Source organism: Glandiceps talaboti, chromosome 1, assembly GCF_964340395.1.
Source record: "Glandiceps talaboti chromosome 1, keGlaTala1.1, whole genome shotgun sequence".
Classification (NCBI taxonomy): Eukaryota; Metazoa; Hemichordata; class Enteropneusta; family Spengelidae; genus Glandiceps; species Glandiceps talaboti.
Window position 1 is genome coordinate 35,696,941 of NC_135549.1, and position 13,478 is coordinate 35,710,418.

The window sequence follows — 13,478 nt, forward strand, 5'->3', positions numbered from 1 at the left end:
AGAAGATAGTTTACTCGTACCCCCTGCTGTCGGTATTTCAAAATAATAGCTTATATTGGTTTTAATGGGGGAAAATCATTAATAACCCTCAAAATATTCAATATTAACCTACTTTTTCTTGTTCAGCTCATTCAACTGAATAAAAAAACACCCCTTATGAGTATCAGATCATGTTATTTAAAAAAAGAATGGAAAGTTTATGTTGATTTTTCAAGTCGACAACTTAAAGCCTCCAAATATTTTATTTCTTGGCATATGTATGGCAAACATTATATCATTAGAAAGGAAATTTCCTAAGCTTTCCAAATATATAATGGATAATAAAGTCCTTGCTTGCATGTGTCATATGGAAGACAATGTGTTACCCCTACCCTCAACCTTTTGACGCCATTCCGGGACGCACATGTAATTTGAAATCGAGGCCAAACAGGCAGTGCATCCCAAAATTTTCACTGTTAACATTTTGTTTCTCATTCAATGAACAAAAAAATACCTATGTTGGAGGTTTGTGGGGGGGGGGGGGGGGGGGGTGCACGGTAACCCCCTCTGGGCCATGGACTACAGTGTTATCCTGCAGATTGTCTTCAAAATATTTTGACACAATTGGCCCTAGCAACCATGACCATGCCCTTAGCGACAATCAAATTGCAGTATATTTTGATCAAATAAGAACATCATCTGGTAGGCAAGTGAGTAAACTTTCAAAAAATGTATGAAAATATCCCTAGCAACTATGATCATGCCCATAGCAACAGCCAAACAGTTGTGTATTTCACAAAGATAACAGTGATTATAATACAATTGAATAAACATTTTTAAAATGTATGCAAATGTGCCTAGCAACAAGACCACACCATAACCAGTGATTGGGAAGTCTCAAAACACCAATGTGACAATGGCCCCATTCCAGCAAAAATGAATGGGCCATTTTCAATTTCAATGGGCCATTCAGAAATTCTAGTAGGCCCAAGTTAGCATTCATGATCCAACAATAAAGCGAAATAGTTAAAATGAAGTAACCATCAATTCTACATTTTTATTTCTAAATTATGTATACGAGTAGTACTTAAAATTAAAAAAAAAAGAGACTTTATAGTATAGTAACGAGTTACTACGGAATGAATGGTGAGGTAGAATTGGCAACATTCATTATTTCTGATAGGGCCTATAGGGGTACGAAAGTAAAAGTGCTCTTATGTAGTCACATGAAAATTAAATACATAAATAAGTAAAGTAATATTCCTGCTTGTTATTGTTTGTACAGTAGGGAAGCATGTTCAAGTCGCGAACCGTAAGTCCGTACCGTATGAAGCCATGCAACCGTTGTAAGCCTGACACGGAAAAGTGGACATCGCGACGGAAGTTTTCTGTGGTAACGATTTGAGTTGTTACCTACAAGATTAGTAATTGTGTTGATAAATTTATGCTTCAAGTATTTATTCTAAAACATCGGTGATCATAATCACTGGTTGTAAGATTCATTCAAGGAGTTGACGTCTTTTCTCATGCGTGATGAACGCAGTGACAGTCAGGCGAGGTCATCAAAGGGCATACTAATTTGAATATCTTGAATCGTATTGGTTTGATCTGTTTCACTATACCCGGGGAATGGTCACGCGTGTATCGTGTATTCAAATAGTCATACATGGATAGAGGGACATGAAACAGTATAAGTATTCAGATTTGCTTTGCAAAAGACGACGTGTGGGGGCATCATTTCAAACAGCTGACGTGAGTTGGGTTTACAATGTACTTCCGTACTTCGCCTCTACCGAATCAGCACTCCAGCACCGAAGTGTCTAAATTTCACTGTTAGCCACAATGCGCCTTTGTGGGCGCCAAGAAGTCGATTTCAATGTGCCAATTTTCAATTAAATGCGACTATGGCGCAGGTGCGTTGACTTCCCAATCACTGCATAGCAACACCCAAATCATTACATATATTGCAAATATAATGAGGATTAATAGACAAATGAATAAACGTTTAAACATGTATGCAAATATGCCTAGCAACAAGACCATGCCCATAACAACAGCCAAATGATCACATATATTGCAAAGATAATATCATAGGAATTCATACACAAGTAAACAAAAACATATATAAATGTATGGAAATATATCTAGCAACATGACCACGCCCATAGCAACATCCAATTTGTGTATATCAAAAAGATAGCAACATGGTTGGATAGGCAACTGGATAGTCATTCAGTAAATGAACACCTATTGTTAGCATGGACTAGCATATGGGGTAAAAACTGTACAGTTGTGCTACAATGCCATTGGCGGTATTTTTAGCACAACTGAACTGAGGTTCAGTAGTGCTATAGGGACCGTCCTGAGTCTGTCTGTCCTGTCTGTCTTTGTGTGTGTGTGTGTGTGTGTGTGTGTGTGTGTGTGTGTGTGTGTAAACAACTTAAAGTCAAAAACCGCTGAACCGATTGCCATGATATTTGGTGGGTACATTACCTTGGGTGTCTAGTTGGGAAATTGTTCAAATCAAAATCAAAATGATCTTACCACCGGTTTGTGATTTGGGTCAAAAAATGTGATTTTTGGTGAGAAAACTTAAACTCAAAAACTACTAGGCAGATTGGGCTGAAATTTGGTGCACATTCTTCAGGGTATTTTTACCAAGAATTGTTCATGATATGGTCCCATCAGTAATATGCAAATTAGGGCTAAATGCTAATGTGTCTTTTGGGTTAAAAACCTAAAATTCCAAAACCACTGAGCAGATTTGGCTGAAATTTATTGGGAATGCATCTAGGGATGTATGGGCAAAGAAATATTAAGCATACAATGATTCCATGAGTGATATGCAAATTAGGTGTAAAAATGTTCATTTTTGGTCAAAAACTTATATCTCAAAAAAGTACAATGAGTCTGACACTTTGTGAGATGTTTCTGAAAGTGTTCATGTCGGAATCGCCTCGGTAAAACCAAACTACGGATAACCCGAGTTCATCAATAGGCAAGTCGGGTTGTTGACAATCTCTAAATCTGTTTGCAATGTCAACTGTAATATGATTATAATAGTTGTAACAGCTGTTAACGTCCCTTGTCTCAAACGATTCACTCCTTGAAAGTAACCTTGCACTCGGAACTACAGTTTTTCTAGTTCCATAGTTAGTTAAATAATTTTTTGAAATGTTAAGCACAGATATACTTAAATAGCAATTTCCCATATCTGATGTCCTTATACCACATGTAACATCGTCAATGTATGGTGCACAATGTATTCTTATGTTATGATCACGATCGGATCGTGACCTTTCACCCAAGCCAAATCGTGACCTTTCACCCAAGCCATTTGTGCCCCGCGGCGGAGTAACACACTCACTAGTACTTGCACACATTCGGTCGACAGCATTTCAGTCTTGACCTAGTACCTGTACCAGCGACATCTCCGAAGTACGGCAGCATTCAATCTTGCATTTGACTTTCCCCAAAGCTCGTTCACGTTTCTGATTTCTGATGACTTTCTAAATTTCTAAATTTTCTAAAAGACTTGAATAAACATTCAAAAAGTGTATGTAAATTTGCCCAACAAGACCACGCCCATATCAACAGCCAAATAATCACGTATTTTGCAAAGATAACACCAGCAATTGGAAGACAAGTGAATAAACATTCGAAAAATGTATGCAAATGTGCCTAGCAACAAGACCACGCCCATAGCAACAGCCAAATTATCACATATATTGCAAAGATAACTAATTAATAGACAAATAAATAAACATTAAAAATTGTATGCAAATGTGCCTGGCAACAAAACCATGCCCATAGCAACAGCCAAATGATCACGTATATTGCAAAGATAATATCTGGAATTCATAGACAGGTGAACAAAAACATTCAGAAATGTATGCAAATATATCGAGCAACATGACCACGCCCATAGCAACAGCCAAGTGATCATGTATATCACAAACATAGCAACGTGGTTGGATAGGCAACTGGATAGTCATTCAGCAAATGAACACCTATTGTTAGCATGGACTAGCATATGGATAAACATTTTTTAAAACTGTATAGTTGTGGAACACCGCCTTTGGCGGTATTTTTATGCTTTACCAACCTGTGAACATATATATTCTAAGGAGAGTTAACAAAAAGACATTGTCCATGTATTCTTATGTTTCAGACTGCACAAGGAGTACAATTTGGTCATTACTATGATCTAAGTCAAAAGATGGATGCAGAGTTTGTGAAAAATGTCAAATGTACACATCACCAAATAAAACCACAAACCACAAACAGGTATTTTCTATTAAAATATTGTACTATGTCACAAATTCCCATTACAGCCATCTCCACCTTGCTACATACATGTATAATATGTGTTCATTTTTATGTGTGTTTGAATGTACATGTACAATGTAGGAGGGTGTGCGTGTGTGTGTGTGTGTGTGTGTGTGTGTGTGCCATTTGACCTTGACCTGTATAGCAAAATGGCAGCCATATTTGTGATAAAAAGCACATTCTGCATGTTATCAACAAAAGTTTGATACCTATGGACACTTTTCAAGTGTCTACTCTCACATTATCAATAATGAGCTTTCTATTGAGACTGTTGCCTTTGATCTTGACAAACATTTTCAAGGTGAAGAGAGAGAAAGGGTTACATTTTAGCTGTAAACTGCACTTTCCTGGCCTTAGGCTGCTTTCACAAAAACGTGTTGGGGGGAAGGGGTGGGCAAGGAGATTTTAGGGGGGGGGACTTGAAAATATATGGATAGTGTGTGTGTGTGGGGGTACCTGAAAAAATGTTATGGGTTGTAGGGGGGGGGGGGGTACCTGACATCATGACTTTTCAAACATGGGAAAATAAGCTTTTAAAATGTTGGTCTTCCTTTTTCAACAACAACAACAACAACAACAACAGCTACAAACAACAGTTGCTCACAAGTTAGTAAAATGAAAAACAAAAACAGTCAAATTTTAATTTTCTTTTAATAAACTGTTAATGTAGTGATAAATTGAAATGGGCGAATTGAGTGGTACAGATTGTTTTTTGTCTGAAAATACCAGTGTCTTTCATGTACACTAATATCTACTGAAATTTGGTTCATTTAATGTGTGAAATTACCTTTACACTGTACTGAAAATATTCTTTGTGACATGACTGTGTTTTGGTTTGTGGTTATCACAATGATATGTAACTTTTTCATGTAAATTCTTACTAGTATTAAATGACAGACAACATTTTACATTTGCTGTTCTTGAAAGTTAAAAAAAAAAAAAAAAGAGTTGGAAAAGGTTCATCTCAGCCTGCCATCAAAATGTAAAAGATGCACCTGCACTAAAACATACTTGACAAGTATCAAAAACTTCTGTGCAAGGTATTTTTTCATCCTGTAGATATGACTATAATTTTCAACATAAACTTTTAATAACACATTCTAAATATTTCCTAAAATTAGCATATTGGCAACGTCTGCTACATGTGAAACAGAAGACAATATCTCACAAGCTGAGTTAACAGAGAAAAAGTCAAATAAGTTTTTGCACATACTTTTCAACTTTGCATGAATATACTATTACTTGTAAATATAAAGATAAATAAATAAACTTTGACATAACTCTCAAGTTACCCTACAGATATATGGCAGGAATGAGGTAGTGAACTGACACAATATGAGCAAATACTCCAATATAGTCTCAATAAACATTTTCATAAAGTAGTGTTTGCACAAACTGTGGAATTTTTTGGAATGCTTAAAACATATCTCTGTTGAAGCAGCACATAATAATTATAAAATAAGTATATAATTATAGTAATAATTTTTATAATAATCAAGTTTATTTGAATATCAACCACCCTACCTGGGGTAGTTTTGTATGCTGAGTTCAAAAAAGGGGGTCATTTTACGAACATCTGTTGCCATGGTAACCAAAACCACCATAATATGTTAACCATTTTTTCCAAAATTTGACATAAAACATTGAAAAAAAGATAATACAGTGAAAAAATGCCCTTGTATTAGATATGTATGAGTTAGTGCTACCTGGTGTAACATAAATTGTTAAAATTGGATAGCTGTTTCCATGGAAACGTATGGTAGACGTGAAAATTATGTTTTCATTATATATACATACATCTCACAAATAACAATATAAATCTGATAAATATCTTTTTATTTGTACATTGACCCTACTACCAAGGGTAGTTTGTCATGCTGAGTTAAAAAAAAGCGGTCATTTAATGAACATCAGTTGCCATGGTAACCAAAATAACCATATAACGTGAATTTTTGAAAAATTAGACATAAAACACTTTAAACATTTTAAATTTAGGAAAAAAACATCATTGCTGTTGGAATGTATGGGTTGGTGATATCTGTTGTAACAAGGTTTCATGATTTTTGAAATTATCTGTATCAAACCTACGCAATTCTGAAAGTAAAACTCTAAAAATCACCAGAATAAATTGTAAATACCTAAATACCAGCAGTCCTTGAGAATTCGATCTACACAACTTGGTTCAGTCTTTCATCACAAAATCTCCAAATGTGTACTCCTACATTTGAGTACAAGTTGACATACGCGACTTGATACTGTATATCGTTTGTTTATGGATAGAATTTCAAAATCCGACAGTTTCAAAGATCGTCTGCTGCTCCAGCTGACACTGTAGTGTAGTATTGTGACAACTCAATGTGCGTACATGCGTATGTACGTATTTCTGGGTCCCAAATTCAGACGATAACAGACACCGATATCATTCATGTCATCGGGGATAAGTGACATCAAGGTAGCATTCATTGTTACAGGAATACTTATAAATTATGCAGAAATTCTCAATCATAAGGCTTGCGAAGTGTCGAGTGTGAGAAATGGCTATTACTACTGTGTACGTGTGTGCGCAAGGTGAATGGCGTTACTAGAATTGAATACAATGTAGCAAGGTGCGTTACATTGTCGTATGTGTGCATGCAGTACCGCGGTACACACATCACATACAATTACAAGTGGGATAAACAACGATAGAAACAATCTCACCAGCTTAGAAATGTATTGTTTATGTGACATTGCCGACGATGAGGAATAATCATCATTAATTTACATTAAACTTAGTTGCTAAAATTATGGATGAGTTAAAACAGCGGACATTGCAAATATTTTTTTCCGACATTTCATAGGCGAATATTATGCAGTGTTTTTTCGGAGTGTCTGCTGATCGACATATGTTACTAGCACATTGTGCTGGTGACAGGTGTGGGATATTTATGACATCAATTTGAGGAGTATTTCCATGAATAATAAGCACTGGTTACCTATGATAAACGGTTGCCTAATAAAGTACACTGAATCCACTGAACTTTAACGATGTCTATATCGCGAGCAAACGTGAAACTGAGATGACATGGGGAACGGTTATTTACGTATGCTTTCTAGGGAATTGCATAACATACATGTATATCCATGGCCGATACATGTATTTGACCTAAAACCTGTTGTTCTGTATCTCTTTGTAACGTCGTTATTGTTGTTGTTGTTGTTGTTGTTGTTGTTGTTGTAAAGGTTCAGTTTGCTTCATCGTATATTACAGTATAGCAAGTATAGTATAGTATATGACAAGTTGAGAACTACACGACACGTCTGTTTACATGTAATGCAGGCTTCAACATGTGCTTATGCACGATTCAATGTCACCCCCCCCCCCCACCTCGGGGCATAGTGGGGGATTTGGCAATTAGTCTTATAACATTTGTCACATTCCCCATTCCCTGGGTCAAGACATTCTGGAAAATCACCACCTAAAAGAAGTAAAACTCCCAACATTGGGTGGGGCATTCAAAAATTCTGACTGACACACAACCACTCTTTTACGTCCGTGAAAATGACTAGGGGGTGAATATGAGGCAATTGCCCCACCCCCTCGGGCATTAGTAGGAGTACGTTGCGTTAGACTGGTTAGTACCTTGCCTTTACCACGTTTCCTACCCCAACCCGAATTCGCAATTACGATTTTATGTTTATTTCACCTGTTTCTATTTCAATCGTGCACAATGAACCAAGAAACACAACACTCTAAAAAATATACACACTATACTTGCCAATGGTCATCACAATAAACTTTACCGATGCAACGAACGTTTTGAAGGCCAGCAGTAAATGTAACTGTTTCCCTGACCAATTTAGTAGTTCCCCGCTTGTGGCTCATGATCAAAGTGAAATCGAAAATTGTGTTTGAACTGATATAAAGAAGGCAAGTCAACAATAATGCGTAGTCCGATTGTCTGATTGTCAAGCAGACTACCGAGAGTTGATTGCTTTTATTTTGATACATAACATGTATCATTGTCGAAATCAACATAAAAAGACACAACGCTGTACTGATGTTGCAATTCAGTGTTGCCATTGTTGTGTCTACCTGGATCATGGCAAACACAGGTTCATATAACATATATGGACACAACACAGTATAGTCAATACGTCAAAACAAAATGATAAATAGATAAAACAAAAATAAGACATTCCTAGCCATAGTTCTCATCAGCATGTTCAAAGTTTATTTTACAAGACAACAATAGTCATAGACGATACACCATGCCACATGTACAGTGAGTCTACATGCACTGGACGGGAAGTTTTTTGAAAGACAACGAAAATGCTTCATGTTACTCTGTGGATGGTAATGAACGCAATCAAGAGAAAATCAAATAAAGTGAGTACATAGTTTTCAAGGTGGTTGGTTATCAGACAAAACTAAAAAGCCCAAAGTGTAAAATAAGATATCTAGAAAATATTGGTAAAAGTCAAACTAGTCCGAAACATGTGAAGTCACAGTCAGTTACACTGGCATATGGAAATAAATAATTTAGGTTCGAACAAACTCTATAGATACCTGAGGATATTTCACACTGATCTATGTTTTGTCATTGCACAGAACTGCTAATAGTATATACAAACATTTAGACTTTTGTCGACAGGGCACACTCCACAGTATTATGACATACATTAGATTTGAATTATTAAAAGGTCAGTTATTAAAGGGTGGAGTGTGCATAATTAGTAATAAATTAAATAATACTATATTCATATACAGAGGAGTAACCAAACTCCAAACTGTTATAACTTGAGCTTGAATGAGAAATGTTGCAAAATTAATTGAGTAGTAAACTTCAACTTCAGTGATATTCAACTATTACACCCCTTAACTTTTCCATTTTCCTAACATGCAATTTTGAAATTACTTTTACTATATTTTAGACTCTCACAAATTGAATGCAGAAGTATGTACAGATAAAGTTGTGAAAGGGCGCCCTCAAACGTCAATCAGCATAGCAAATATGAGCCAGCATAGCAAATATATGCTCAAACGGATACATTTTATTGACAATAGGACCAAAAGGCACCATTCCTCTAAATTGTCTCTCACACAATGCTTTATTATTATATACTATTTTAACCCCTTCACTTGTAATAATAATAATAATAATAATAATAATAATAATACACAAACATACTCATTTAAAAAATTAACAAATAAATTATCTTTTCATGTCAATATTGCACTAGGCATTGTCAGTCATAAATCATCAACATCATTCAAATCGTCATCTTCCTCTTCTAAAACATTACAAAGGAAAGACTGATATTACACTTGATCTACTTGATTTATGTTTGAAAGGGTTCCCCTTCTTCTCCTTTTTCTTCTTCTTCATCATCATCATCTTCATCATCATCATCATCTTCATATTCTTCTTCTTCATCATCATCAACATCATCATCATCATCATCATCATCATCTTCATATTTTTCTTCATCATCATCATCATCATCATCATCATCATCATCACCATCTTCATATTCTTCTTCATCATCATCATCTTTTTAGTACTCCCTTCACCTACGCTATCTTTTAATGGTATACCACCATCATCACTGTCACAACCATGGGAATCATTTTCATCATCTGTGGTGTTATCATCATCTTTCTTTCTTATCCTCACTCTTTCAATCAGAAGGGCTAAAAACTGCTCAAACTGTATTTTGGCTTCCTCAATAAAGCACTCAGTGGCCAATACTTGGTATGGAATGTTAACGTACAGGAAGAGTATTCCAAAAAAAATTTATTCGGGTGGGGGGTACTTGAAAATTTATTCGGGGGGGGTGGGGGGGGGGTGGGGGGGTACTTGAAATATTTGGGGCTTTGGCAGGGGGGGGTGTACTTGAAAAAAAATTAGGGTTTTACAATAAATCCCCCCCCCCCCCTAAGCAGCCTTACAGCAAGACTGCCAAATATTATTGCTTAAATTATACTGAAAACCAACACTACAAACATTTGTATCCCTGGAAAGTCTGACAAGGCATTTCTGTGTTACAATTAGGCCCCGCGACAGGGACTTATGGATTGGGTTCCTTCTGTCCGTGCATCCATCCATCCGTCTGTCCGTCCTTCCAGAGCTGTTTCTTGGAGATGCCTGGACCGATTTTTTAGCACAACTGAACTGATAAGGTTCAGTAGTGCTATAGGCATGGCAAAGTGTCTGTCTGTCTGTGTGTGTGTGTGTATGTGTGTAAACAACTTAAAGGCAAAAACTGCTGGACCGATTGCCATGATATTTGGTGGGGCCATTACCATGGGTGTCTAGTTGGGAAATTGTTCAAATCAAAATGATCGCATCACAGGTGTGTGATTTGGGTCAAAAAATGTGATTTTTGGTCAAAAAACTTAAACTCAGAAACTACTGGGCAGATTGGTGTGAAATTTGGTGGGAACATTCTTTAGGGGGTGTAAAGTAAGATTTGTTCATGACATGATGATTCCATCAGTGATATGCAAATTAGGGCTGAAAATGTGTCTTTTTGGTTAAAAATCTATAATTCCAAAACCACTGAGCAGATTGGGCTGAAATTTAATGGAAATGCATTTAGGGATGTATGGACGAAGATATGTTAAGCATACCATGATTCCATGAGTGATATGGAATTAAGGTGTAAAAATGTGAATTTTGGTCAAAAACTTATATCTCAAAAAATACTGAGTGAATGAGTTTGAAACTTGGTGAGATGTTTCTAGAAGTGTTATTCTTTGTCATTGCAAAAATCTTCAACTCTGAAATTACCCAGTAGATTGAGCTTAACTTTGTTGAGAATGTGTAGATTTGTCCTCATTAATAGCTGACACAGTGAGAACAGTACATTGTTAATTAACTATAATGTTTACTTTACTATTTCCTCTGGTGGTAAAGCCTGTAGCATGGCCAGTTTGGTTTATGACTGGATTATGTAATATATTGTAAGACAGCTGTTTCATCACCTGCCTATATAAAACTGAATGTAGCTGGCTTTTACAATATTACAATAAGACAACCAAGAAAGATAAACCTGTTACATTGGTATGACTTGGTTCCAAATTGATTTTAAAAAATAAAGAAGTACAAAACCTTGTAGACACATCCCTTTAAAGTTGATTAGGATGTTGCTATACTTGTCTTGTACACTTCCAACATAGGATGGCTGGATTATGATGATGGAAATTCGGTATGAAAATTTTGTTTTGGTTACAACTTTAAATATTCAAAAAATTATATATCTATCATTGCCCTGAACATGAAGTTGTGCGGCAACGCAATATTTGCGCTATTTTTTCAAACTTGGTACAGGGGCAACATACAATGGCATACATATGCACGTCAATTTATTTCATGATACAATCCAATATGGCCACCTAGCAGCAATTTTGTTTGCGAATTTTCCATGTCCAAAGCCATAACTCAGACATGCTTGAACAGATCTCATTCAAAGTTGGTATTAGGACAGTGTTCTATGACATATATGTGCATATTCATTGTTGTCGTGATACGATCCAATATGGCTGCCTGTCAGCGATTTTGTTGGCACAGTTTTCATGTCCAAAGCCATTACTCAGACATGCTTGAACAGGTCCCCCCCCCCCCCCCCCGTAACTAACCCATCCTGTATTGTTGAATGGTTTATTCCATCACGTCATCTTGAATAGTAGGCATGTCCCATGTCCAACGAGCAGACATAACATATCTAAGTCTGTTTGATTTAGGTTCACAAGTGTTGTTGCATGATCATAGTAGTGATATCAAGAAAATGACAACATAAACTGCCAGTTCCTTAAAACTCACTCATAGCGGGGACTATGTCATTCTCAAGGACTTGTCTTAAAAAATAAAATGCATAAGTTGCTAGTTGGGGGAGGGGGGGGGCATAAGACTTTGACTGAATGCTTAATTGTTCATCTTACTAAAATCATCTGTGTTGACACATTTGTTGGTTTTTATCTGTGTATATTGTGTCGGACGTCGACCAACTGTCTCTGCTTTTCATTGAATTCTTGCCTCTCCGTTGCTGGATTTTATTATCTGATGACTGCAATATTTCTGTAAATGGTAGGTGCTTTGTGTCGTGCTTGTGTAACTTTGTCCAAATTAACATTATAGAAGGAAAAAAAAAACATTTCCAAATTTTCTTGGTTCGTCATTTGCAAGATGCAAGATGCACTGTTTGGATTGTGGAACTTTAGGGAATGTGTCATTATGCCAGGGAGATCTTCATCTTTGCCCTAGATGTGAAGAAACATGTTTTCCTTGCCCTACAGCTAGAAGTAGTGAAAATGAGAGGATGCAAAGTGCTACCATTAAGAAAAGTAAGAAACCCGAGTCAACTCGAAGTCAAACTGATATGTCCATCATTCTACATTTTAAGTAGTATATACTTCAAAGTTAGATCTTTCTAGTATATGTACAAGATATTGTACATTCATGTAGTTTTGGTACATTCCATTAGTGCTGGTTTTTGTCTTTTTCAAGAAACACTATGATGAACTCCAAGTACAGCGATCTTCTTTGCTGTATACAGCATCGAGTTAATGCTGGCAAATACAACTCTACATGTTTAGAGGTAAGTTTAATTATATTAACAGATTGCCTTCAATGATGCAAGAGAAGGCCTGGGTTAAAGTGGATAACCCTGTATACCATTGACAAATATGTGTTAACTGATCTTGAGGTCAACATTATATGTTAACTGATCTTGAGGTCAACATTATTATGTTAACTGATCTTGAGGTCAACATTATATGTTAACTGATCTTAAGGTCAACATTATATGTTAACTGATCTTAAGGTCAACATTATATGTTAACTGATCTTGAGGTCAACATTATATGTTAACTGATCTTAAGGTCAACATTATATGTTAACTGATCTTAAGGTCAACATTATATGTTAACTGATCTTGAGGTCAACATTATTATGTTAACTGATCTTGAGGTCAACATTATATGTTAACTGATCTTACATTATTATGTTAACTGATCTTAAGGTCAACATTATATGTTTGTTTCTTTACAATTTCAAATTGAAATCAAGTAGAACTCGTAACAGATGTGGCTTACTCTAACGATGACTGCACTAAACCAACTGCACTAAGAAAAATTCGGAACTGTTTGGGAATGACATGCTTCTCATGTTTCTGTTTCCTTGACTACC

At 36.1% G+C, this 13,478-nt stretch overlaps 1 protein-coding gene across 2 annotated transcripts in view; it reads left to right on the forward strand.

Moving 5' to 3' along the window:
- The window catches only part of LOC144438349 (elongator complex protein 4-like), a 78,357-nt gene that overhangs the window by 48,649 nt on the left and 16,230 nt on the right, over positions 1-13,478 (forward strand). For both annotated transcript variants that reach the window (XM_078127416.1, XM_078127417.1), the window contains exons 5-6: positions 4,151-4,266; positions 12,798-12,888. In XM_078127416.1, coding sequence (XP_077983542.1) covers positions 4,151-4,266; positions 12,798-12,888 — 207 coding nt within the window. The remainder of the gene's footprint in view (positions 1-4,150; positions 4,267-12,797; positions 12,889-13,478) is intronic.